At 33.5% G+C, this 26,252-nt stretch overlaps 1 protein-coding gene across 11 annotated transcripts in view; it reads left to right on the forward strand.

The window, feature by feature from the left end:
- CACNA2D1 (calcium voltage-gated channel auxiliary subunit alpha2delta 1) overlaps positions 1 to 26,252 on the forward strand; it is a 426,371-nt gene that overhangs the window by 252,776 nt on the left and 147,343 nt on the right. For all 11 annotated transcript variants that reach the window (XR_004321588.1, XR_004321587.1, XM_032484117.1 and 8 more), the window contains exons 5-6: positions 1,533 to 1,574; positions 16,913 to 17,042. Coding sequence is in view for 9 of the 11 variants with exons in the window: in XM_032484117.1 (XP_032340008.1) it covers positions 1,533 to 1,574; positions 16,913 to 17,042 (172 nt within the window). In the remaining 2 variants the exon portion in view is untranslated. The remainder of the gene's footprint in view (positions 1 to 1,532; positions 1,575 to 16,912; positions 17,043 to 26,252) is intronic.

Genomic DNA, 26,252 nt, shown 5'->3' on the forward strand with positions numbered 1-26,252 from the left:
AATTTTATGTATGTGAAAATTGTCTAGCTACATAGTTCTTTTTTAAAAAAAATCAATTGAATAGTAATTTAAACAGTTCTAATGATTCTAAATGAAAAACTGAAACTCATGGGTTTCACTCAATATTATGAATCATATGGTCTTATATTTATCTATGTAGGTTTTGGTTTGGTTATGTGGTCTTCAGAGAGACCTCTGTTTTATAGATCTTCATTATCACAGTATGTTTCTCAAATCAAAAAAGGAAGGTAGAATCAGTGGCAAGAAATCTTGGAAACAAAACAAGATCTCTTTTTTCTCTTGGGGATTTATAATGTACGCTCATACACTAAGGCCATGTCAAGTCCTACTGTTCAGAGACAATTTTAAAATGTATTGTTTATTCTGAAATCACAACCATAGATTACTTTTGCCTATATAGCATCTATTATATCTTCAAGAACTAGTGATTTTCTTTGAAACATACTTTAATCAGCACTAATTTAGTCTATTTTTCCCAAGTACTTTTAAAAAATTTTTGTAAATTTTTTCCTTTTAATAAAAGTCCATGTCTGTAAATGTTTAAGAAACACAGAGAAGTACACTTCTGCATGGTGCTCAAGTTACTACTAAAGATATCTAGAAGATGGACTATGCATATCTTCAATCAGTTCAGGACGAGAAGAAAGGAAAAAGGAATCAGTATAAGTAGATTGTTTTCATACTGCATGGAACCAGCCTGGTAGACAAAAAGAATAGGAGTTTAAAATTCATTGACAGTTGTTTTATCTGTTCTTTCTCATTTTCCCTCTATAACACAGTTATGTCCATAGTTTATATTTATGTCGTATTTCAACAGCATTGTTGGCTAGCAGAAATCTCGACACAACGTTTATTCTTAAAGAGCTGACAATTATTTGCCACTTGGGTAGAATATGAGAACATTAGAGTGTTGGATTAGCTGGTATTTTTTGCTATCTAAATTCACACTCTTAATCCTCTATTTGAATCTCATCAAGGAATTCCTGCTGGTATCATGCAGATAGACCTTTCAAGAATAATTTCAACACTCAATATATATTTTTTAGAAGTCATGGTTTCAGCAAAATATTAACAAGCCACTTACACATTTTTCTTGAATTATCATATTTGTCATTTCATGGTGTAGGGGGGTGTATGTGGGTTTGGTGTGTGTGTGTGTGTATATATATATGTGTGTGTGTGTGTGTGTGTGTGTGTGTGTGTGTATATATAAACTTATTTGCATTATGAATTTTTAGATTTTTTTCTTGAGAAATTGTTCTCAAAGTTATACTGAGGTATTTTCCCTCAATGCACGATGTGCTTTTCGACTGTCACTGATACAGTGTTTTAATATGTTCTTAGAAAATATTGACTAATCTTGATGGATCTTGTGGAATATATTGTAAAAGGAATACTATGAGGGGTTTATTATTTAAAATATGAATAAAATGTATTCAGCTTTTGATCCAGTATATTTTTATGTTTTTAATCAAATCAGTAAAGCATTTGTCTTTTCTTTTTTTTTACAGAGCAACGAAGTTGTCTACTATAATGCTAAGGATGATCTCGATGTGAGTATTAAAAGTTTTACATTAAATTCCAGGGTAAACTTAGTTATACTAGGGTGATTGGCTTTACAAACAAGCTGACCTAGCAGATTTAGTTGGATTCATGCTCCAGTTCAGCCCTAAAATTGTAGTCGCCCACAGGGCATTAAAACCTTTTAAGTTCAAACTATTTTTCTCTGAGACATGCTAAAGGTGACCAGGTGATTCACATATTTTGTTTTAACTCTGCATATTCTTGGAATCTGCTAACGCATTCAAGTTTGCTGGAGTTGGTCTGATTCTTGTAAAAGTTTTGAGAATCTGCAAAGAACTGTAAGATAATACATTTACACTGTGAAAACTTTTTATTGGAAAAATTCAAAGTGCTTTAGATGTATTAATACCATTGCTCTTGTAAACCCTTAGGTATTGAATAAAAATGAACCATGTTTTATGATTAGTATATTGATTGGGCTGTCACAGAGAGACCTAAAGTAAAAGCACTAAAACAAGACAAAAGGTTATTTGTCTCCCATGTAACATTCTGTGTACAAGGCCTAATATGGCAACTCTCAGTCATCCAGGCCCCAGGGTCTCCTGTCCTGTTTTTTGCTCTCTTCAGTATACCCTTTCCATGTATGGTCCAAGAGGGATGCTCCAGTACCCACAGTGAATTTCCCATTCTAGACATCAGGAAGGAGGCAGATGGCACTGAAGGACATACTCAGTGCCTTTAAGAGCATGTTCTGGAAATTGCACACATCACTTCTGTCTGCACCCATTGTCCACAACTTAGTGACTAGTCTTGCCTAGATGTAAGAAAATGTGGAATATAACTTTCTTTCCCCCTGGGTAGGCATGCATCCAAATAAAATACAGGATTCCGTTACTGAGATGAGACTAGGAAGAGTAGTTGTTGAGAGTGAATTAGCAGTTTCTGCAGGGATCTTCAGTTTGCTCTTCTTGACACGTTAAAGTGAATGCCCAAACTACCCACTCAAATGAGTGACTTCTATCAATTAAATATAGCCAAATTTTTAAACTTAGAACTGAGGAAAAAAAATTCTCTTTTATACTAAAATGATTATAAAATTACATGCTGTACTGAGTATTTGTTTCAGTCATCCTCAATGCATGTGTTTTGATCATTACGATGAAATTTTCTTCTGCAATAGAAATATTTACTACCTTAGAGTGAAGTAAAGTTAAGAAATGTAAGTCAGTGTTACACTTTGATATTCACTTTAGGATTTTTACTGTTTACACCTTTTTTTGGAAAATGTTGCTTATGAGATGAAGTGTAAGGGTTGTAAAATGTATTCATCCTTACCAAAAGTTTTGCAATATAGAGCTGGATTTAATTGGTTTTTGTAGTCCAACTTTATACATGTAGCACTTGATATTTCATATATCAAATGCCATCTTGTTTTAATTTGAATTGGCTTACTATCACTGTTCTTTTCTGTACTTTTTTGTATGCCAATATAGTTGTGTATTTTTATTGCTCAGATTCCACAAAGCCATATCCATTACTAAAAATTGGTGATTGGAGATTATATAATGTGAGTTTATCATCTCTTACATCAGTATCTAATGTCTAATGAACAAAGGGGAACTAATTGGAGCACTAAATATTGAAATAATATTAATCAATTAATAAATTTATCCTCATGTTTGAAAAGGGATGTGAATATCTGAGCGCTAAATACATGTTTCGTTTTAGATGTTATGCCGACTGAGGGAAGCTAACAGGTTGTAAATACTGAGCCTGTGGGTATCATTCTTAACTTTTTCTCCAGTTCTGCATTAGTAGGAGATTATTTTGTTTTCCTAGGCCTATGCCTAGTGGAGTATTGGTTATTTTTCTATTTCCCAATTCTCTTACATCAGTCGTTTTCTTTCCATTGCCTGACAGTCACCTGAGTTTAGATATTGTTCTCAAATATTTTTTTGAACGCTATCGAGATGGTCCCTTATTTTGTGCTTCTAAATTTTTATATAGCTTTCATAATACTGTACATTATCAATAGATAAATATTCCTAAATATTGTATTCATAATTCTAAGGAACTTGACTGATTCTTTCCTAAGCCAATATGATTTTGTAATGAAATGGCATTTTCTTCTTCTTGGTGGCACTTCCACCTCCTCCCCAAGTCTTTATAGTTACTTCCTTGGGTCCTTCCCTGAAGTGTAAGTTCCCTGAGGCCTAGAATAGTTTTATGTTTAACTTATGAGTAGACTTTGAAAACAAAGGGCTGAAATTTCCCCAGCAAGGGCGATACTATATAAATAGAAAGGGCCAGATTCAGCTACAGGTTTATTGTGGTGTGCTGACACATAAGCAGAGTGAAATTGATGGCCGTTGGATGTGACACATTCTCCAGCTCACCACAATTCCTCTGCTCTTTATTGTCCTACTCTGCCTGCTTCACACATCTCCACACATAAAAAATAAAAATAAAAATGCCGTAAGATTGTGCAGGATAGAATCCTCAGCACACCAACATTTAAGGGAAGGAAAGAGCAAGGGTGAGAATTGGAATATAAAGAATGATTTGAATGTAAAGAATGATATATTCAAGTGTAATCTATTGATTTTGTTCATTATAATGATGATACGTGGCCTCACTTAAAGGTAAAGCAAGCATTTAAAGGCGATCAGTTATTTCTTTGCAGTGTAACTTTCTATTAGCTACATCTGAATTAGTCAGTTTGTGCGGAGCGGTCAGGCTGTAAGTTTTTCAAGGACTTTGATATAAGACAGTTCCTCAGGGGCATTTTATAGTATCTATGCTACTCTACTTAGATCAGTGCTATTTCTATTCACCTTCTGGGTATAAAAATAAATACTTAGTGACAGCCAGATTTAGCTGAAGAGGTGGCTGAATATAACTGGTAAAATTATTTTCCCTTAGGATTATGTAATATGTTTTAAAAATTATGACTATACTCATTTAAACAAATTTTTGCCTTGAAACTTAAAAATGCAAGTCACATGGGGCTAAGGTACTTGATAGACCACTATTCTCATGGAGGGTATAATGTACATAGCCATACTGAGATATTCATGACAATCATTCTCATCCCTTGTGCTCGTTAATGTTAATTAATGTGGTCTCGCCTCTAATTACCTGACTATGACATCCTACAATTTTTGCAGTCATATGCTAAGTATTCTTTAAAAACTAATTCAAATACTACCTCCTCTTGTTTTTTTTCTAGGTAGCGAGTGGTATTTCCTTCCTCTGGGTGCTCTGAATAACTTGTCACACATTTGTGGCTTTCATGGTATAATTAATACCTTACACTATAGTATTTTTATACAGGGATAGTCTTCTCTTAATTTTTTAGCATCTGGAGGTAACAGTCTTAGTCAGTTTCTCTCTTTAATGATTTAGAGTAATTGTTGAGATAATGTCTGTTAGTTTGGGCAGATGTTTGTATTTCAGCATCCCTGTTACTTACATAGCATTTGTGAAGATGTGTTCACTTTCTGAAGTGGTGCTGTCTTTGCAAATAAACAGGAAAAACTCTTTTCACGCGTGGTGAAAATGAAAATGTTTGTTCTGTTTCAAGATTGGGTAGAAACAAAATTAAGAGGGGAATGGCGGGACTGGCTTTGACTATGGACTGTATTTGAGTTCATTATTAACACCGACGTCTGTTTCCTTTTGTTCATGGAATGGGGCAGACTGCAGAAGATGGAAGTGCCAGGGAACCTGTGTCCTCATCTTCCCTCATCTGCGCCTTCCTCTCATTAGCCCCTGAAACAGTCATGAGGAGTAAGAGGAAAGTCAGACAGACAAGGTGGTTCCCCCTAGGTCTAAAACTGAATCAAGTTGGGAATAAGTAGCAGAGTTGGAATATTTGTTTGCAATTAGTACAAGTAATATAAGGATCAAGAGTTTTGGTTCCAAGTCTGGAGAGATCAGATAACCTAAGTTCTTGTGAATCTCTGTGAAACATGAAGTCAATCTTATTGTATTACTCCATCAAACTGAAGTTTTATGTCTAATGTCTAATTCTACATTTAATTAGAATAAATAAGTTGTTGAATTTCATTTCTAGAGAAACTACAGCATTAATGGGGGTATGACATTTCAACGTAAGATTCATTTTTAGCTTTTTATCAGGAAATGTATTTTAAATATACAAAAAAGAGAACAGTAAAATGAGTCTCCATAATTGTTTTATCATTATTTGCTCAAGTATTTAAAGATAAATTAGAGATATGACATTTCGTGCCTAAATACTTCTGTATGAAACTCGATTTTTCCCCTAATTAATAACAAGACTTACATATGTAATTACTGTGTGCATTGTCATATGAAAGAGGTGGTAGTGTGATAATTAAGAGATTATACTGTGAAGTTCCACTGCCTGGATTTGGATCCCAGCTCTGCCGTTTTCTAGCTAGGCGATACTGGCAGAGTCATGTAACCTCTGCTTTTCACTCTTTTGGTCAGTAAAATAAAGGTGATAGTGATACCTACCTCATACAGTTGCTGTGAAAATTAAATTAGTTAATACATGTAAAGCATTTAGAACATTCCCTGTCTCAGAGGAGGCAGGCCAGAAATGTTAGTGACTATAATTATGTAACAATAATTATTAATATGATTACAATACATTTAAGGTTGATTTGAAGTGGTTTTTGGCTCCACATGGAGCACATTTGTATGTGTGGAAGCGTTAATAGTAATTAAAGAGTACTCTAGCTTGAGCTCTTTTTCATTGTATTGTTACTAATATCCTTACATTTGTGTGAAAAACTAAAGGAAAATGCATAACAAAATAAAAATCAGAGTAAAATCTTCAAAAAACATTTAGAAATAAATGTGAGTGTAATGCAGACATTTGTCTTGAAATCAATGTAGGTTTTATATATCCAGATTTGAAAAGATAATTAAATATCAAAATAAAATAGAAAAAAAGCTAATAATGCAACAGTTACTATGAAATTCCACATTCAGGTTCTTCTTAGTTTTGAAATTTATTTTGGTTCTTGATTAGATATTTAGAGACATCTGTCCCAGTAAATCCTTAAGTTCCGTAAAGATTTATTGAAGCAGATTCCTCGGAAGGCTTGAGTCATGCCAGCAAGCAGCACTATTTTCTTAATTCCCAAAGCAAGCAGAAAGAAACCAGATCATTACCAACCCTTATTAACCTAACTCTAAGATCTATGTTTCGGACTGAAATCCAAGTGAAATAAATTCAACCCAGAATTCCCGGATCGATAAATTGAGTTGATTTATTTGCTACATTTTATTTTATTGACCATGTTAAAAATTTAACCTGTCTGGGACATTTGGCCAGTCTGCTGAATTCCCTTGCATATTTATGTTGCTATTTATTTTCTTAGCAGTCTTGTCTACATTAAAATTAAATCCAACATAATGTCCTATCTAAGTATCTTTAAAAGCCAAATTATTCATGATTTTATTTTATTTCATAGAAAAAATCAGTCTGCTTCTAGAATGAACTAATAGGGATTCTTACCAAACAGCAATCAAATCTGTTCTAATTATTAAAGAAAGAATCAAAGTCTTGGTTTCTTTTCTAACTTTTATGTTTTAACTGTCTAATAGCATGCAGCCTTCATTTCAGGCTCTGCTGATGACTTGTTGAATCCTGAAATAGGGGGTGGCATAGAGATAGAATATCATTGCTTCTGTGTAGTAACTGGTTTAATTAGTGTTGCCTTTTTGTGTGTGCATCTAAAATACATGGTTGAAATATTTTTAATGCTATGTGTTTGGACTGGATTATAGTAATAATGAACATGTATGTGCTTATTCTATACTAGGAGGTATATGCTTTATAGGTAGTGATATCATTTAAAGTTCACACACATCCTTTCTGGCACATACTATTGTTTTAATGATTTCCAGAAAAGACAAGTAAAACTTAGTGAGCTTAAGTGACTTGTCTGCTGTCACACACGTGACTTTTGGTAGTGCAGGGAATTGAATGTGGTGCAGACCGTGCGATCCACAGCAGGTGTGTCCCTGTGCAGTGCTGCCCTGCCTATGCCGTGGGCACCCATTGGGGACAGGAGAGGGCCCTGTGATGGAGCTGTTATAAATCAAGACTCAAGGTTAACAGTTTTGAAGATGGTTTTGATTTAAAATTTTAATTTATTATGCCTATCCATCATTCTGTCCATATTTAATTTTGATGTATGTGGCTTGTATTTATCTAACCAGCTTCATCCTTGACAGTTGTTAGTTTGCAGTGACTTGCAGTAGGTAAAATAAAATCTCTATGATTAAAAAGATCATTAGACTTCAAATCATAAATCTTCACTGATCTCATCCATTATTCCCAGTGATATTTACCACGGATACCTTAAAATTAATGTATGCACCCTCGTGTGAATATAGCCATATTAGAATTCATTGGGGGGAAAAAACCTATTAAAATTAATAAGGAGAGACTGGATTAGATTCACTTTCTTCTAGGAATAGTGCTTTATGTTTTTTGGGCCTTCTTCCAAAAATTTTGAGTCTATTTTGATATTTTTGTAATGCTTCATATACTTGTGCACATGCTTATTTTGCAAAGATTGTTAAAATACTGATTTTCAGGTATTTTTGAGTAGTGGCATGCATAAATCTCTGTTAGATTCCACATCCAGTTCTTTGTTTCCAGAAGTAGGGTATGGTGTATTTATTTAGAACTCAATGAATACTCATTAAGTTGGGAAAATTCACTGACATTTTGTGAGTGTTATAAACTCACCCTAAATACAACATAGGGCAAAAAGAGGTATGGGGACTGGATTGTTTTGAATGATATCTTCAACTTTTGTTTTGCCTGCACATATATATCAGTTTAAAAATGTACTTCCCCATATAACAATATTAACTTATAAATTCTATATGTGTACTGTAGAACTAATATGCTAAGAAACCTCCGAAGAGACTTCTAAGTTTTTAAGATAAGTGAAGTTTTACAGAGTATTGGTTTAAGTGGCATATGACAGTAAAAATCACCAGAAAAAATTGTATAAAGTGTTTTCTACATGCTTAGTTATTAAATGTCTTTAATTATGATGATATCATAGTACCATTGGAAATATCTCAGCCGGCAATGTGAACACAGGGCATTGTTGTCAATATAGTAAATATAAGTCAATTTTTATAATAGTCTTTCGATAATACTAACTTTTTTGACCAACTTTGTAATTGAACTAATCAAATCACTTTCCTGCCTCGTAATGAGGTTGAAAAAGAGCTAGTTCTGGGAAGAGAAGCATCATCTCTGCCCTTTTCTTTTTGTTCAGTGCAACTTCCATTACTAGAATTTCAACTCCAGTCATTAGTTTCAGAAATCTTTTGAAGCTACTGGCAAGGATGAAGTAGGTTCAATCCGAGAATATACTGAGTAAATTTACATCTGAAGTGTAGAAGAGTACATTGAAGTTGCCTGTGTAACTGAGGTTGCTCTCCACCCATCATCAGTGTGAGGGGTTTCCATTTCTCCTTATGGTACCTGGAGTGGGACAGATGACCTGCGACCAGCTCACACACAGTTCGTAAGGCCAGAGGAGAGGGGGTGCTCGTGCCACTCCATATAATAAATATTAGTGAACTTTTTTTTTCTAATGTCACTTGCTAGAAATGGATGAAACTCTAAATTCTAATGTTTCCTTCCACACTTCCAGTGAATTATTTTGGAGACCACTGACACATGGTGTATTCATTTTTGAGTTCTTATCAAAAACATGGTCTTGATTATCACTTGAAGAAAGTAACTGAAAGAATAAAACCTATGATTGAGGCCAAAAGCCCAACTAATATTCTAATCCATGTTCACTTACAAAGTGTTTGATTGATATCTATAGCTCTGTGCTATGAATGTATGGCTATACATTAAAATGTACATTCTCAGGGGGACAGGGGTTGGATTCCAAGAGACTCCTTTGGTAAATGCTTCTTTATACCAGCCTTCCATCATTAACAGTTATTCCATGTTGCATGTTCTTGCAGTCATTTGGCATTAAAAAAAAAAAAAACCTTGTCAACAATTTGCTTTAAGTTAAAGTTAGTAGATTTCAGAATTAGAATTTTCAGAGCTATAAGTAACCTTAGTGATATTGTTTCCCTCTGTTTCTTTAAAAAAAAAAAAAAAAGAAAATCTTCAGAGCCCTAGCAAAGAGACGCAGAGTTAGAATGAGAATGAAAAGCTGGATTCCTGACTGAGGCTGGGCTGTCCATTACCACACTGCTTCCACTGTTTGTCCTTGCTTCATTGTGAAAGAGAAGAAGTATACATTCGGGGACTAGGAGACATGAATTCAAGTATATTCACTCAACTCAAGTATACTTACTCACTCAATAAATAAAGTACAAATACGGCAAGCCATTTCAGTTCTAAGCCATTTGCTAGGTGCAAGGGCTACGGCTGATTGATGTCAGTGAGGTCGCTTGCCGTCAAGGTGACTTTATTTTAGTGGAGTGAGACTGCAGACGTGGGGCAAATAAAAAGTTAGGTAACTTTTTTACGCATCTGTAAGTCCTTAAACACTATTTAGAATACCAAACTGTCAACGTCAAATTTCTGATTCTCAGAGAATTCTGAACATTAAGTAAGCATTGTTGCATTTACAATGGCAATTTTTAAAAGGTATCTGAGAATAAAATATAGTAAAATAATTGCTTCCAAAGTTAAGTTGGCACACTATGCAAGACATAATTGAAACAAAAGAGAACTGCAACAAAGCAGTTACATTATCCTGTCCTTTGACATTTTACACAAAGCTGTTAGTCTTTATCTGGAAAGGAATGTCCTGCCATGTATATACTTAAATTCTATCCATATTAAGGTATATCCTAAGGATGTTAGTGTGTTTAACCACAGGAATGACTTAAATTTTGCATGCTAAACGGTATAGTAAATGTTTGACAGACCTTAGTGTGAACTTCCATAAAATCAGTAATGTCTACGTCTCTTTGAAGGTCGTAAGTGAGGTGTCATGTCTTCAAGATTCTGTGGGGGATGATTTAGATGAAGGCCTCTCAGAGTATTTTTCATGTGAGAGTTGAAGAATGACCTTTTCTATGAAAGGAGACCAGGGAAAGCATACCCGGCAAAGGGAACAGCAAGGATGAGGATGTTAAACCAGGCAAAGCATGATGTGTGTAAGGAGCAGGAAACAGGCCAGTGTGGCAGAGCAGGACGAGCGAGGGAGAGCAGGGCCGGAGAGCTGGACGAGGAGTCAGGCTGGAAATAGATCATTCAGAATCTTCTGGGCCGTAGAGAGGTTTTCATTTCTTTGTAAATATGGTGGGATCTTGGAGTCCTGGAGTCCAGGCTTTTTGACTGTACATGACTTGTAAGGTGTCAGTTAGTCTTTGCTTCAGATATCAAGGGAAGATAATTGATCTTCTACCTTGCAGAGTTTTTTTTTTTTAACCCTCTATGCCCTGACAATATGTTGAAAGATATATTTGTCTATCATAATCTTCATATTAAAAGTTTACTTTTAATATTTTTAGAAATAGATTGGCCTCATGTAAACATTTTCATTTTATAATATAATAATACTTCTTAGTATATGGTGTCCAGCGTGGAGTGCTATATTGAACTTCTAGACCATCTGAAATCAGATGGTGCTTTTCATATGGAAGAAATAATTCTCAAGCCTTTAGTAGAGAAAATATGCTATTACCCTCTTCCCAAAATTTAAGTTACATATTTATACTATATATATATATGTATATTTTAGGGTATGAAGTCTCTTTCTAATGCCGGTGAGTTGAATATTTCACACTACTCGTGGAGTTCAACCCAGCTCCCAGCCCTTGTCATCACACTTAACTGAATTGCCATTGTGCTCTTGTGCTCGCTGTGTGCTGTGTCCTGGGATTGGTGATGCACATACACTCATCCAGCATGTAAACTAAAAATTCACCAGCTTTATTTTGAGGATGTTTTCAGATTCTGTATTCCAACTTATTACAGTGTTATTAGTGTAATTCTTATCAGCAACCTCAAACATTTTGAGGAATGCCTATTTTTGCTTTTAAAATTTAATGTAATCAAAAAGTTATTGCAGTGATCACTGTCACTTTTTGATTTAATTTATTTCAGACTCAGAAAAAGATGTATTTAGAGGTGGAAGATTTAAAATATCCACAGATTCATAGTGAAGAATTGTACACAAGACTGGTCTCTTGTTATTGATGAATTTGGTTCATTACACGAGAACTTGCCCACTTAACTCCGTCACTAATGAGAAAGGATTCCAATTGTGATGCTTCCATACAGGGTCTCAGCTCTTACTTACTATCAACTAATTTTCTCACAGTTTTCTGGGATATAAAAAATAGAGTGCAGGGAGAGGTAAACCTAGCCATAATGTGATTGTGAACAAAGTTTCTTGATGAGCACATTGTGTCTGAGTTGTGTGAAGTGATTAAGCTAGTTTTGCTATTAAAATTTAGGGGAAATATATAAACTTTTAATTTCTTAACATTTTGCTGTTACTAAAAAAGTAGGTTTTAATATCATGAAAAGGATAATGCAATATCAAAAACAAATGTTTTATTATAAATATGAATTCTAAGAGTTTCATTTGAGATAAATATATATGCAAAAGTCATTTGTGTCTGTCAGAGACTTATTACTGTGACTTTCCAAATTAAGTTTGCTAATATGTACTACTTGTAAAATTGAATGACCCAACCAGCATTGGCTTGGACCTCTGTCTCTGAGTGGTCTAATCTATTATGTAATAACTGAAAGTATATTGAGATGAATATTCGGAGAAACTTGCTTCTCATGTCTCCCTTACGTGTTTTACCAAATGCATCTGCACGCATTTTAGAATCGTCCTGCTCTGTGTCTCTGTACACATTTATAGTGGGTAGTCTGGAGAATTCCGAAGAGAAGTTTTGGGTGAAAAATGTTGGAAAGAGACATGCTAACTTATTTTTTTCTTGCATGTGATCTGGTTAACAAGGAAATCTTAATTCCAGGGGGAGAATTTATTTGAAATTTTTAATTAACATATTAAACAATGTATGTTAAGTAGCTTTTCTCCGCATTCCTTTTCTCAGTCAATTCCTTTGGGACTAATGTTTGTATTAGTATTATTAATGTTAGTATTTTTATTAGTATTATTACTATTAATATTATTATCATTTTAATTATGCTGTTTAATGCCATAATAAGAAAGGTGAAGACATGGTTTATGATAATACTAGGAACAAAAATTTCATAAGTTTAAGGAAATAAGTGAGTTGCATTTAGAAATTCTAGTATTTTCATGAAGTTACTTCAATTTATGGAGATTATAATAAAGTGGGGACCATGGGTAGCAGCAATATTCTTTTTTCTTAATGTATTTAGCAACTGCACATTAAAACTCGTCCTGATACACGGTTATACAAGTTGAGAAGTATATTATTTCAAATTCTGAAAAGCCCTTGATATGGTGATTTGATAGTGCAGGAATCTGTATTAAAATACATTTAAAACTTAGAATTTGTAAGTGTGAGAGGACTCAGAAGAAATATAAGCAACTTTCACCTTAGTAAGATAATCATATAATGTTTCATAGAGCTCTGGAAAAGATTTTTTTAAAAATTAATATCTTTAGTTGCAAGTATAATACATGATCATTGTGTTATATTGGAAAGAAGAAAGGGCAAAGATGAATCCCATTATAACTACTAAACCAGCGATAGTGCTGATGTTTGCTATGTACTCATCCCTTCATTTCTCTTTACTTCTCTTTCCTCTGAAAATATAGGCTGTTTTTCTTTTCTTTGTGCTGAAAGTCTATATTTAAACTTAAAACCATTTTAAAAGAAATACAACATATATGTTCATTCCAAATGTAATCACTCTTTTATATTACTTAATAACAGTATAAAATTATTTTTGTCATAATTGTTGTGACCATTTTACTATTGTTGGACATTTAATTTGTTTCAAGATTTAAATGGCATTTTTATAAATGTTAAGATCATTAAATCCTCTCTCCACTCCAATAAATATTTCTTGAGTGAGTGAATGAATGAAGTATCTGCACATATCTACATATTCCTACCTAATTTGTATGTATAATTCACTGTTATCTATCATCTAATCCTTCTACATTTCATATATCTAAATTTTGCTAGAGATAGATATAAATAGAATTTCTGGAAAAGATATGCTTACAAAAAATAATGTGATTATTTTCTAAAATTATATAAATGGATCTGTAATTTCTTCATAACTGAAAATGACTTTATAGATCCTTTGGAGTATTCTTAATTTAATGTAGGAGAGGATATTAGAGTCAACTGAGAGATTGTTTCAGAAGATGTCCTCTGCATTGTGATGTGCTTCTTCATTGGTGGGGTAGCAGGCTCCCCAGGTGATTCTGATATGCCTCAGGGTAGAAGGACCACAGCTGTAGCCCAACATCATTTATTTTACGTCAGAAAACTGAAGCCCAAGGAACAGGCTGGCCCGATTCTGAGATGTTATTACTGCAGCAGGGTAGAACCAAATCTCCTGACATGTTTACTTTCCACTATGTCTTTCCACAGTTTTTTGTAAGTATGTTCTTTCTAATAGATATTAAATGGAAAAAAAAATTCAGGGTCACAGAAACTTGAGGACGCTGGGTTAAACACGGTTTTCTTTTGTAAACTGTAGCACAGAGCTTTTCATGTACCAATGTGGTTTGTTATCCTCTTGATAAAAGAATACAACATTCGGCATTTCCCCAAGTTATTTCAGGTTGGAGTTAATAACCCGTAGAATATCTTGATGGACTATTGTCTTTTTTTTAGGGACTGTTGCCTTTTTCTTCTTTATTGCTTTGCTATACACCTGAAGCTAACATTGTAAATCAATTACACTTCAATAAAAAATAAGAATTTTAAGGAAAAGGGACTATTGCCTTTTGAAACATTCTTTGACAGATATTACTGGCCATATTACCATGTTCAGGCATGTATTATTCAGTAGTAAAACGATGTTTCTACCCTACAATGGATAGAAAAATTTAGACATCCAAATATGCTTATTAATAATCCTTATTTTTCATGTATATCTAAACATTGGTATTTTTAAACAGTGGACTTCTAGTTTTATTATGTATCAGAATCACCTGGAGGCTTTGTTGAATTACTGGATTGCTCAGCTTCTCCCCAGGTGTTTGTGATTCACTAGGTTTGAGGTAGGGCCTGAGAATTTGCATTCTGAAGTTTCAGTGGTTGCTGGTACTGCTTCTCCAGGGACCACACTTTGAGAAGCCTTTGCTTTAAAATAAATATTGAGGTGTTTCACACATTCAGAGTGTTTTGCAGCTGAGAATGATGACATCTTTCATTAGTTGGAACCCTCTTTACATTCATATTATTAATGAAAATAGTCTGTTTTAAAGTTCCCTTCTCTTATTCAAGTCAGTTGTGTTCAGGAATAGACACCCATAGAATAGAGGATGAATTTTAAAATATATTAAAATTCATGATTGTATCCAAGACCAAATCCTACTTACCATTTTTATTCTTCTCTTTACTAACAGTTGGAAACATGGCAGATATGTTAGGTTAAGTGTTCTTTTGCTCTATGGTGTCTCTTCCTTGTCATCTTTCTTCTGTGTTTCTTTTGTTAACCTTCATGGTGCACGCACTTAACCTCCATTTTAGAAAAGAGAACGAATTAGTGATTCCTGCATATAGGGATTTTGCCAAAGTTTTGGCTTTCAATACTACTGTTTCCTTTTTTTTTTTTTTTTTTTTTTTTTGTATTTTCAGTTTGTTAATGGGAGAGCAGTTATATCTTTATGGCTTTCACATGGATGAAAAATAGTGGTCTGTCTTCAACTGTTTTTATTGATACCAAACTTTACAACCCAATCACACATTACCCATATGGGCACACACACACGCAGTCCCATGTAACTAAACCACACTTCCAAGTATAGTCCTTCCCCTTATTATAACGACTGTATTTTCATATTTTCTCTCAACACTTTTATTTGAAAAATAATTTGGTCTTGACCTATTAAATTGATGTTATTACCTAATGATGGATTGGATTTACAGCTTTAGAAGTCATTGATTAAAAAAAATCCCTATAACTAATATTTGTGTCTTGATCTTTCTAGTGTTGCGGTTTCCTGGGGACACACGGACACACACACACACACACACACACACACTCACTCACTCTCTCTATGTGTGTATATAAGTGTTAAAATATCTTGGGATACTATTGGGTTATCTGGCTATAGAAATTTTCAAAGTCATCTAGTAAGTTGGACACTATCACTTTTTGTAGACCTGTGTTGCTACAGTCTACCAGCCTTCTGAGGAAATTTTCTGGTTGTCTACTTAAGTCTTTTCTATTGCTTATTACTTGCATTACTGCATTGTGCTGTGAAAGTAGTCAAATTTTATGGGCTGGTTTTTTTTTTCAGTTTTGTTTTGAGGTTTCAGTTTGTTTTATTCTTACACCTTGAGAATATGGAAAATATCAGTCTTTAAAATGAAGGATTTGATAATGAAGGTCTGAATTTAATTCAAAAATGTTTAGTTAGGAAAGAGTTAAAATAACCATATTTGAACTGAAAAAAAGTTTAACGTAGCCAAAACAAGTGTTACAGAGATACATTTTGGATAAATGAGCGAGATTCTTAGTTTCTAGAGGTAATTTAGTATCTAAAGCATAGTTCAAATAGGTAGGAAATTAATCTCCAACCTTAAACTCTTGTGGGATTTTGTTGAATTGTTATTGATTGGATCTTTGCTCCTACCTCAGGAGACAAATTGGTTGAAGTTAGGATTCAATTGTACTTAGAGTTACAATAGATCTTTTCTTTCCTAGTATTTGTACTTTCTTTTTTAAAACAAAAATTGATAACATGTAAAAATCAAGGAAATACGACATAGAATAATCCTTCACTGGCTATTTTTTGTGCTTATGTGTACCCTTAGTTATCAAACCAAGAATTATGTAAACTTAAAGAGTGAAATTTATTTCAAGGAGAAACTTTTAATTCAGTTGTATTTAAAGGCACTTACTCTATTATTGAAATGTACAATTTAATAAGTAACGAGTGTGGGAAAGCTCTGGTCCTCTCAAGATGATCCTGAGTGACTCCAACATTGAGGCAGTTAGGAGAGAAGTTAGGTTATAATGTGAATGACGTCATGAAGATACAATTTGATTGCTAACAGCAGGAATGGAAATTTGTGTGTCTGATGTCATTGTGGTAGTGTATTTTAAAATATTCTTTTCGATCTATTTTTTTTTTGAAGAATATGCTTATAGCAAATGAAGAAGTGAATGTAAGAATATCTGTGTTAACGTAACCTGTAATGTTCTGTTTATTGTCTCTCTTCTGTGTAGCCTGAAAAAAATGACAGTGAGCCAGGCAGCCAGAGGATAAAACCTGTTTTCATCGAAGATGCTAATTTTGGACGACAAATATCGTATCAGCATGCAGCAGTCCATATTCCCACTGACATCTATGAGGGCTGTAAGTAAAAGAATGTGAACAACTCTTGGAATACCATGCTCTACTCCAACTTATATATCTCATATTAAAAAAAAAAAAGGGAACAAATGTGATACTTTTTTGTTTATAGGTCATTTAAGGGTCTGTGGTAAACTCCGATTTTTGTAAAAGAAGAAACTGATTTTCATAAGCGATATGTTGCTCATAGAAATCTTTGCAGGAGAGCCTGTATCCAGGAGATCTCCTTCTACTCTAGGGTTTAACAAATAATTCTGCCTTTCCAATTGATATGAATACCTTAAGATGTAACAGATATATTTTTAAAAATCAAAACTATGTAGTGTTAGTACTCATACATACAAATATTCTTCCACAAACGCATGAACTGGTAAAGGAAGAAACATACACATTGTAGACTCTCCATTTCTTACCACTCTGTGTGCATCTCTTCCCTACCCTAGGATGTAAGTAGAAGATACCTCCGTCTTAGTATATTGCGGACTCGAGATGAAAAGTGTTGGGGGAAGGAATAAAGAATAGGCCTAAAGAAACAGAAACAGAGTTGATTGAGAAGACTTCACTGTGAGGAAGAGAGGAACAGTGTGTTCAGGGAGATGGAGAGGAGGAAGCTTGTGTCAGTGCTGTTCCTCAGAGACAGCGTGTGTATTCATAAGGGCAGAGCCTGATGATTGTAACTGGGAATTCGCCTTAGGACAGCCTCATCATCTATGAGGACCAGCTGTGACCCGGAAAGCAGGGTCTTTGCTCAGTCACAGCTCTGGTCTTGGACGTTAACCATTCTCTAACCCGTTCTTGTTAACACCTTTCCCCTTTGTACCCTTCCTTTCACATAAGTAAATGTAAGGAGAAAGAACCACCTGAGATTTGAAAAGGTATGTTTCTTATAGTCCCTTTAATTAGGAAGGTTGTAGTGTGTGTTGGGTATCCAGAGTATATCCAGAACTGCCTGGGCTCTGGATTCAGCCAGGCTGACTTGAGTTTCAAATCTAAATGTTAGCAATATGTCCTTGGGCAAATCCAGTAACTTTCTGGGCAAGCATTTTTCTTAGCTGTAAAATGGGGTTAAGGTTACTAACCCAAAATGTCATTTGAGGGTGAAGTAAGTTAATATATTTGAGTTTGCATAATGATGCCAGGCCTGTAGTAAGCACTATATAAATGTTTGCTGTGATTATTAACTATAGTTAAAGTTTGTTTAGTCACACCTTTGTGTGTAAATACAAGTACTAATGTAAGCTTTTATTTTTTAGATTCACTATGAGATTATTTCTTGTATAAAAGAGAATTTTTAAGTACATGTCTGATTTGGTTCATAACAAATTTCATCAAATTATTTTATTCATTCCTTTTGTTTCCTCTTTTTAATATTTTATGTGTTGTTTTCATACTATCAAGTCTTTAAAGATATTAAACATAACAATTTTTCTCTATATTTAATGGAAACAAAAGGGGTATATGTAAGTAGTTTCTGATGTTACATAAGAATTAAACATAAATTTGAGCTCTTACAACTCACCCTATTAATTCCAAATTCTTTCAGGAATTACCTGGAATTTTGGTTGTGTGTGTGTGTTTTACTTTGTTGTGTTCTTTTTAAAATAATTTTTGATGTTTGCAATTAAAATTTGTAACTATAACAGCTAATCAGATAATACTGAGCTGCATGGTTGTGTTTTTCACTTGTTAAAAAATAGTATTTCATCTACTTTATTTCTTTAAAAAAATTTTTATTACTTACTATTTGTTAGATATATCTATGTGATAATAATCTTACTACTTTCAAAATGTCTTTCTTTTGAATTTACATTAGAAGAACAAACTGACTTGATATAGAAGTTATGAGTCAGAACATTCTTCAGTCAATACTCTGTGGATATTATATCACTGTTACCTCTATTGCTATGCTGAACAAACTTGAGGTCAGCTTGAGTGTTTTAAATTTGTTAGGAAGCTTTCATGGTTGTGTTTCTGGTTTGTTGCCAATGTGATTATCCAAAAATCCTCAAGCTTTCTGTTAAATTTTCAATGAAGGATATCAGAGCTTTGTAAGGAAGGAGGAATTTCCCCCCAATCCTTCTTGAGTTCTTTTTGGCTGGTCTAATACATAAGAAAGAGTAGATCAGTCTAAAAAAAAAGTATATGCATGTAAGTCTCATAAAAATGGGACCCCAGTAGTGTCCAAAGCAGGCCATTTATAATTTTTAGACAAAGAGACAATAATTTGAGAAGATGTAACAAAAAGGATAGGCTTGTGCTGGGGTTGCAGACTATTGAAGTAAGAAAGTGTGTTTATACAGCTTGCTTAGCCTTGAATTCCCTAACTCTGAATGAAGATGCTTTTTATACTCCTTGAATAAGGAGAACACCTTCACATGGGAGATTGAGTTCCCACTTCTAGGGGGAAAGAGGGCCAACATAGTTGTTTTTTTTTTGTTGTTGTTGTTTATTATCATTTATTTTCCATTGGCTGTAATTCAAAATAATTTAATATACCATTGAGGCATATTTTGGGGGTGGCCTGCCCAGGGCCCCAACAACCTCACACATTTTAGAAGCAAATTTCTTTCTTATTCTAAAGGCCATACACCACAGTAGCAGAAATGTTAGTATTGCATGCATATTTAACATAGAAAATGAAAGTCTCTAAAAACACCTCCTGACGTTAATCATGATGAACAATTTGGGACATATTCTTATAAAGTATGTTTTTAAATGCAGACACTAACTAATGAAATAACTCAAGTGGCAATTTTCATATTGCTTTTCAGTTTGCTTCCCCCTTCCTCTGACTTATAGTAGAGAGGTCTTTTTGTTATTATTGAACTGTTAAAAGGCTGAAAATAGAGGAGGAAGTTATCTCTTCAGGAGTAGGTTACAGACAAAGAAAATGACTTTGCTTAATTTTTCAATGAAAAATACAGTTTCCCTGATTGATTAGAACGTAAAATAATTATAACCTAATTCACTAGTCTAGTAAATTATAATATCTCACTTATTTACTATAACTTCATTAAATAATTTTGGAGGGGACCCTGAGGTAGAATCTTTAATGCCACATTATTGGTAAGAAATGGCCTCAAATTTCAGATGAAATCTAATTCCAAATTTTACACTTTTAACCACTGCAATAGATAAAATTCCTGCTATTGTACTTTTGAGTTAATTTTGACTCAGTTATATTGCTTGGGAGCCAGGATGTCCACAGAAGTAAGATACTTACTCTGCATGAGCATCTTCATTTTCTGATTTCTTTTGCTCTTTTTTTTTAAAATGCTGCAACAGATATAAAATATGACACTTAAAGTTAATCCAAGCATTTCTTTTTAAAGATTATTGTCACATAGTACACATACCTTTTTTTTTTTTTAGTATCCTACAGAAGAATTTTGAATTTTTTTTCTATTTTAGAATAAAGTCCTTATAAACACTTACAGAGGGTGATTTTTAATAGTCTCAGAGAAAAAATGTATTACTTTGATTACTCTGAAAATCAGTAAGATAGAATATTGAAATAGATGTTTTCAGAAGTCATAAGATAGTTTGGTATATGGCATTTTTTTTTTTTTTAAAAAGGAAAAGAAGCTCTGTCTTTGGATTATTTATTTAGTCCATTTGTCTTACTTAATATTGGCTTCTTCTTTGCTGAAATCTCATCAGTAAGACTCTGACCTTGCCTGGCCTGCGCTGCTTTAAAATTCATATCTGGTGTTGTAGGCTGTTTGAGTAAATGACACGGGAGTAAAATCAGAAATGTCAACAAGGTCTTGAAAATTTAATAATTACTGGTATTTTTCATGCAGTTCATCAGAACATATCAGATGTACAGGATCGTTCTAGGTTTCTGAATTTAATAAATGGGAAAACACACTTTGATTGAAGGCTTAACTGAAGGAAACAGCCTCTTCTTTCACTTAAAGACAGTGTGTGTCTCTGCATTCTCATAAGACAGCTCATGTTCTAATTTTTTATTAAAAGGTGATTACTTTTGAAAGTCCCTTGAATTCAGATATGATTATTTTTGCTCCATGATGTATTTAAAGTTTCAAATAGCACATTTAATTAAATCCTATCTTAAAGTTTTTAGTTTAGAGAATTTCACTAGTACTTTTATTTTAGAGGACACCCAGACCGAGGTTAATTTTCAGATCTAATGTATCTGTTTAAAGCTATTAAAACAAAAAAAAAACTCATAGAGCTCAGAAAAAGGGGCTGAATATTCTGACTTAATTTGTTTTACTCACAGAACAGTATTAATTTGTTAATCACTTTAGATTCGAGTATCGGGACTGTCTTCATAGAATAGTCATTTAACATTCGAAACTTATGCTATTTATTTATAGATTTATTATAGTTACAAAAGACTATACAGTAATAAGAGAAAATTATAAGGAACCCCAACTTGCTTAACTTTCAGGATACCTGTTACTTACCTTGTACTGTAAGCAATTGATTATATCTTTGTTAGAAATTAAATAATGAACATACTTTTATCACAGAGATACATTCAGTTTGATAAAAAAAGAATTTTCAGGGGTTGTATTATTATCCTTGGAAGTCTCATATACTTTTACAAAAATACTTAACTTTTTATAAATTGAACTAAGTATAATCACTAATACTGTGTTGTCATTTATCTTGAAATTTTTTTATTATTGAGGTATAGATGTACAATATTGTATGTTTCAGGTGTACAACATAGTGATTCACAATTTTTAAAGGTTATACTTCTTTTATAGTTATAAAATATTGACTGTATTCCCTGTGTGGTACAGTATATCCTTGAGGCTTATTTATTTGATACATAGTGATTTGTATCTCTTAATTCCATACCCCTATCTTGCCCCTCTGGTGTTCATTTGTTGTGTCTAAAAATATAGCTACTATACCTCCAATGAAGTCAGTGCAAAAATTACCGAGGGAAAACCTGCTCGGGCTTTGCTGATGATTGTGTGATAGTCCTCATAATCTTCTTAAATTTTAGCAAATAATCTGTTCCAAGTTATGGCTACTATTTAATTAGAGAGTGGTAGTAGTTTATATTTGCTGTTTAAAAAAAAAAACTTGCTTCATTTTATTGTTCCACTAAGTAACAAGGTGTGTATTATCTGTTTGACAGATAAGGAAAGCTAATACTCTTAATTCGAATGCTCAGTAGAAATCAGGCATTTTTGACTCCACAACTCTGATAATTACAAAGACAGTTGAAAACAACCATTTCTTAGACAAAAGACGTTATTCAGAAGTGGTATGTGTGCTCTCAGTTTTATCATTTGTATTTTTTCAACAAATTATAGTCCCAGTGAAAACATTTCAAGGGGTGAGGGAGCCGGTATAGCAGCAGAGGCCTTGTTGTGCACAGCCTTGTGGATAAAGTGCAAAAACTCTGATTTTTATTTTGAGGCTTAGTCATTTGGGCTGCTGTAACAATGTACCATAGACAGGGTGGCTTAAACAACAGATATTTATTTTTACAGTTGTGGACCCTGGGAAGTCCAAGATTAAGGTGCTGGCAGATTTGAATTTCTGAGTGAGATCTCTCTTCCTGGTTTGCTGATGGCCGCCATCTTGCTGTGTGATCACAGGACCTCCTGGTTGTGCACACACACACACACATACGAGTGATATCTGATGCTTTTTCCCCTTTTATTGGGACAGCAATCTGATTATGAAGTGAGGACACTAATCCTGTTCTGGAGGCTCTACCCTCATGACCTTACCAATGCCTAATCACCTCTCAAAAGCCCCACTTCTATACTATCACATTGGGATTACGGCTTCAGCATAGGAATTTTAGGAAGACACAAACATGAAGTTTGTAACAGATGGAGTGCTATGAGATGATTTTTGGATGCGGAATTACATAATCTACCTTACCTTCATAAAAAAGTAGATACTGGATACTTGGTTGAGAACAGACATAAAAGGCAAGAATAGAGGAGGGATGGTGGGGCCTTGAATCGAGGGTGTAGCCCGGGGAAGGATCCCTATTAAAATGTGTAAATCTAGTATGTTTTTGAGGTCTGCACTTTTCCTTCTAATTTTATATTTATTATTAAGGACTTTATATGATCGAGATATTCTGTAAAGTTAACGATCTGAAAGTAGTGTGACATACAAATTTAATACTCATAAATAAACTTTATAAAAAAGCACTTATTATTGAGAGCCAGTGAGCTAAAGTAAAATTACTGAGATCTTTAAAAGAGTAGTGAATTCATTCAAACTACAGTTTGGTAGAATATCAAAATATCCTTTATGTCATTGTCCATAACTGTAAATTTTTTTTCAGGTTAAATAGATTCGATGCAAGTTAGTTTCCTCCTGATCATTCAGTGGTACAAGTTAGGAACTGATGATAGAAATTCTGGAGGAAAATGGTGGGAAGGTATACAGAGAAATTTTGTAATTTTTCCCATTTACATAATTGGTACGCATTGCTTACACATTGGTGCACATTGCTTTTTCTTTTGGGGGGCCGCCTGGCATATTTTCTGTGACAGACTTCTGGTTTGGGATTCATATCTCAATACGGGCAGGTTTTGAACTTTGTAAAGTACTGATGTAGAAATATGTGCATGCTAATGTGTTGGCTGTTATTTTCTTGTTCAAAACAGATAATCTTGAATTAATGCCATGCTCTATTTCTCTGAAAGAAAAATGTTAATTGGATTGTTCCCCTTACCGGAATCTTGATTGAGATAGCATATGTTTTCCTGCTGAATATCTTACGATGTTTAAAATTGCTTTTGACTTAAATGTAACATTAAAATGCTTATTTTTCTCACTATAAAGGGAACACATAATAATTTTATGAAATACAAACTAGTATAAAGGAAAAAATATAAAATTATACCAAGGCTGATACTGTATTATATATAATGTACACACTGTGTGTGTTTTCATTAAATATACTAGTAGCAAATATATGGTAAACTAAATAAATACACTAGTACTGATACACTACTAAGTTTATACTTAACCTTTTATTTTTAAGTTTTTTTTTTGTTTTGAGATGGGAAGGGAGGTAATTAAGGTTACTTATTTACTTTTTTTTTTTTAGAGGAGGTACTGGGGATTGAACCTAGGATCTCATGCATGCAAAGCATGTGCTCTACCACTTTGAACTATAGCCTCCCCCTATACTTAACCTTTTAACTTACCAGGAAGCTTTATCATATATTTAATATTTTCTCAAAATATTTTAATATATGCTTCATAACTAATTAACATTTAGATCATTACCATTTTACCATGGTGAATAAATAGATCTCTGCATTTCTCATTATTTCCTTATGATAAAACACAAGAACTGGTGTTAGAAGGTCAAAGCTATTGATAAATTTCATTGATCTTGCAAGTTAGTACCAATCTAGATTAGACTTTCAATGAGTTTCTGCCTTTCCTACTCCAGCTTTGTCAACACTAGTATTATCTTTTAAATAATGTTTTATCAGTTGTGTAGAATATTGATAGTATGTTGGAATAGTTTCCTGCTGATTTTTTTCCCAGCTTTAATGTCATATGTTTCTTTTTCTGCACTGGGTTCCCTTGCTGTCTTCAGGACACTATGAGAAGTGCAGCAGTTTGAGGGGATGGTAACAAACTCCTTTAGAAATTACCCTGATTTTCTGCATGTTAGGTCTCTCACAAAGTATATTGTAGAGTTTTCACCTTTACCAGAATAGCCTGAATTTAATGATTATATGTAATTGAACTTTGATGAATATGCAGGTTTAAAAAATTCAAAATAGAAAAATGTGTTTAAAGTATCCTTTAGTAATAAAATCACAAGCCTTAAAAATGGTCAAGGCTATTAGAAAAACGAGAGAGAAAAATATTACAAGTAAGAAGTATAACTCCCCATAAAGTAGGGATTAAAATCATAAAATAGCACTCTATACAATTTGAAAATAAAGTGTTACAATGTATAAGAAAAATGGATGGTTTATTATAAAATATAAATAATCAACTTGACTCAGTGATAGGTCATTAATCATAGAATAAATTGGAGACGTATTCAAGTTTGGGGGCGAAGATAATACTTCATGGTGACTCATTTCTATAAAACTTTCAAATAAATTATTTTCAAGTTTTAAAGGATTTTATTAGAACACATAAAAATAGGTAAAGCTTATGAACTCCAAAAACTTCCTGTACAAGAAAGATAGGTGGAACACAAAAAAGAAGGAAAAAAAAAAAGGAAACCATAGACTAATCTCACTAGGAATAATTATTAAAAATTAATAACTTTTGCCAAGTGAAGCAGCAATGAAAAGATAATGCATGACAACAAAATAACTGAGTTAATAATTGAGTATTTTAGATGTTCCATGATGTCTTTATATTTTCTATCTACTTATGCACGTTAAGCATTCAGTTAAGTCTTGCACCCATTTTAATTTCCCCGATTTTATTGAGATGTCCAGCACTGTATAACTTAAGGTTGCACACTGTAATGGTTTGACCTCACATACATCATGAAATAATTGCCACAGTAGGTTTAGTGAATACCCATCATCTCATACAGATATAGCATTAAAGAAACAAAATAACATTTTTACACCCTTTTTAAAATTAAAATCTTGTTAAAATACTGCTAACAACAACAAAAAATATGCTCTGATGATTTGGTAGAGGTGGAAAATACCCACCGCTTCCAACCTGTTGGTATTTTGTTCCCGGCATTTGTTTTCTTCACTGGTATTTATCACAAATCTGAATTTGGGTCCCACTCCAGCCCACAGAGAACGTGGCTGGGGCTTGGGCCCCCTGCCCACTCTGAATTTTGGGGGGCCAGGATGCACAACCCCAATTAAAAAAAATATGAATTTGGATCAAGATACAATAGTGGAAAATAGTTTTAGCTTAGTGCATTCTGAAGTTATATGTCAATTTTTATTTAACCAGATAATTCACCAAAAAAAGTTCTTGCAATTCTGGATTTCATGCTGTAGAGTTGTGTGTTTAATGACTAAAAAAGTGACTTTTTAAAAAATGTTATCATGGTTTTAATACTAACAAAGTAGCTTTTCTTCTTTTAAAATGCTGTTTAAATTATAAAGCCTTGATTCTAAATCATGAAACCAGAAATCTAATGGAGGGCTAAGAAAGGACACTCTTAAGAAGTTGAGTTGATTCTGTAACAAGATGCTCATCCTGTGTTCAAAAAAAAAAGAAAAGGATTAGCTTGACTAATTACCATTACTCCTC

Source organism: Camelus ferus, chromosome 7 (genome assembly GCF_009834535.1).
Source record: "Camelus ferus isolate YT-003-E chromosome 7, BCGSAC_Cfer_1.0, whole genome shotgun sequence".
NCBI classification, from domain to species: Eukaryota; Metazoa; Chordata; class Mammalia; order Artiodactyla; family Camelidae; genus Camelus; species Camelus ferus.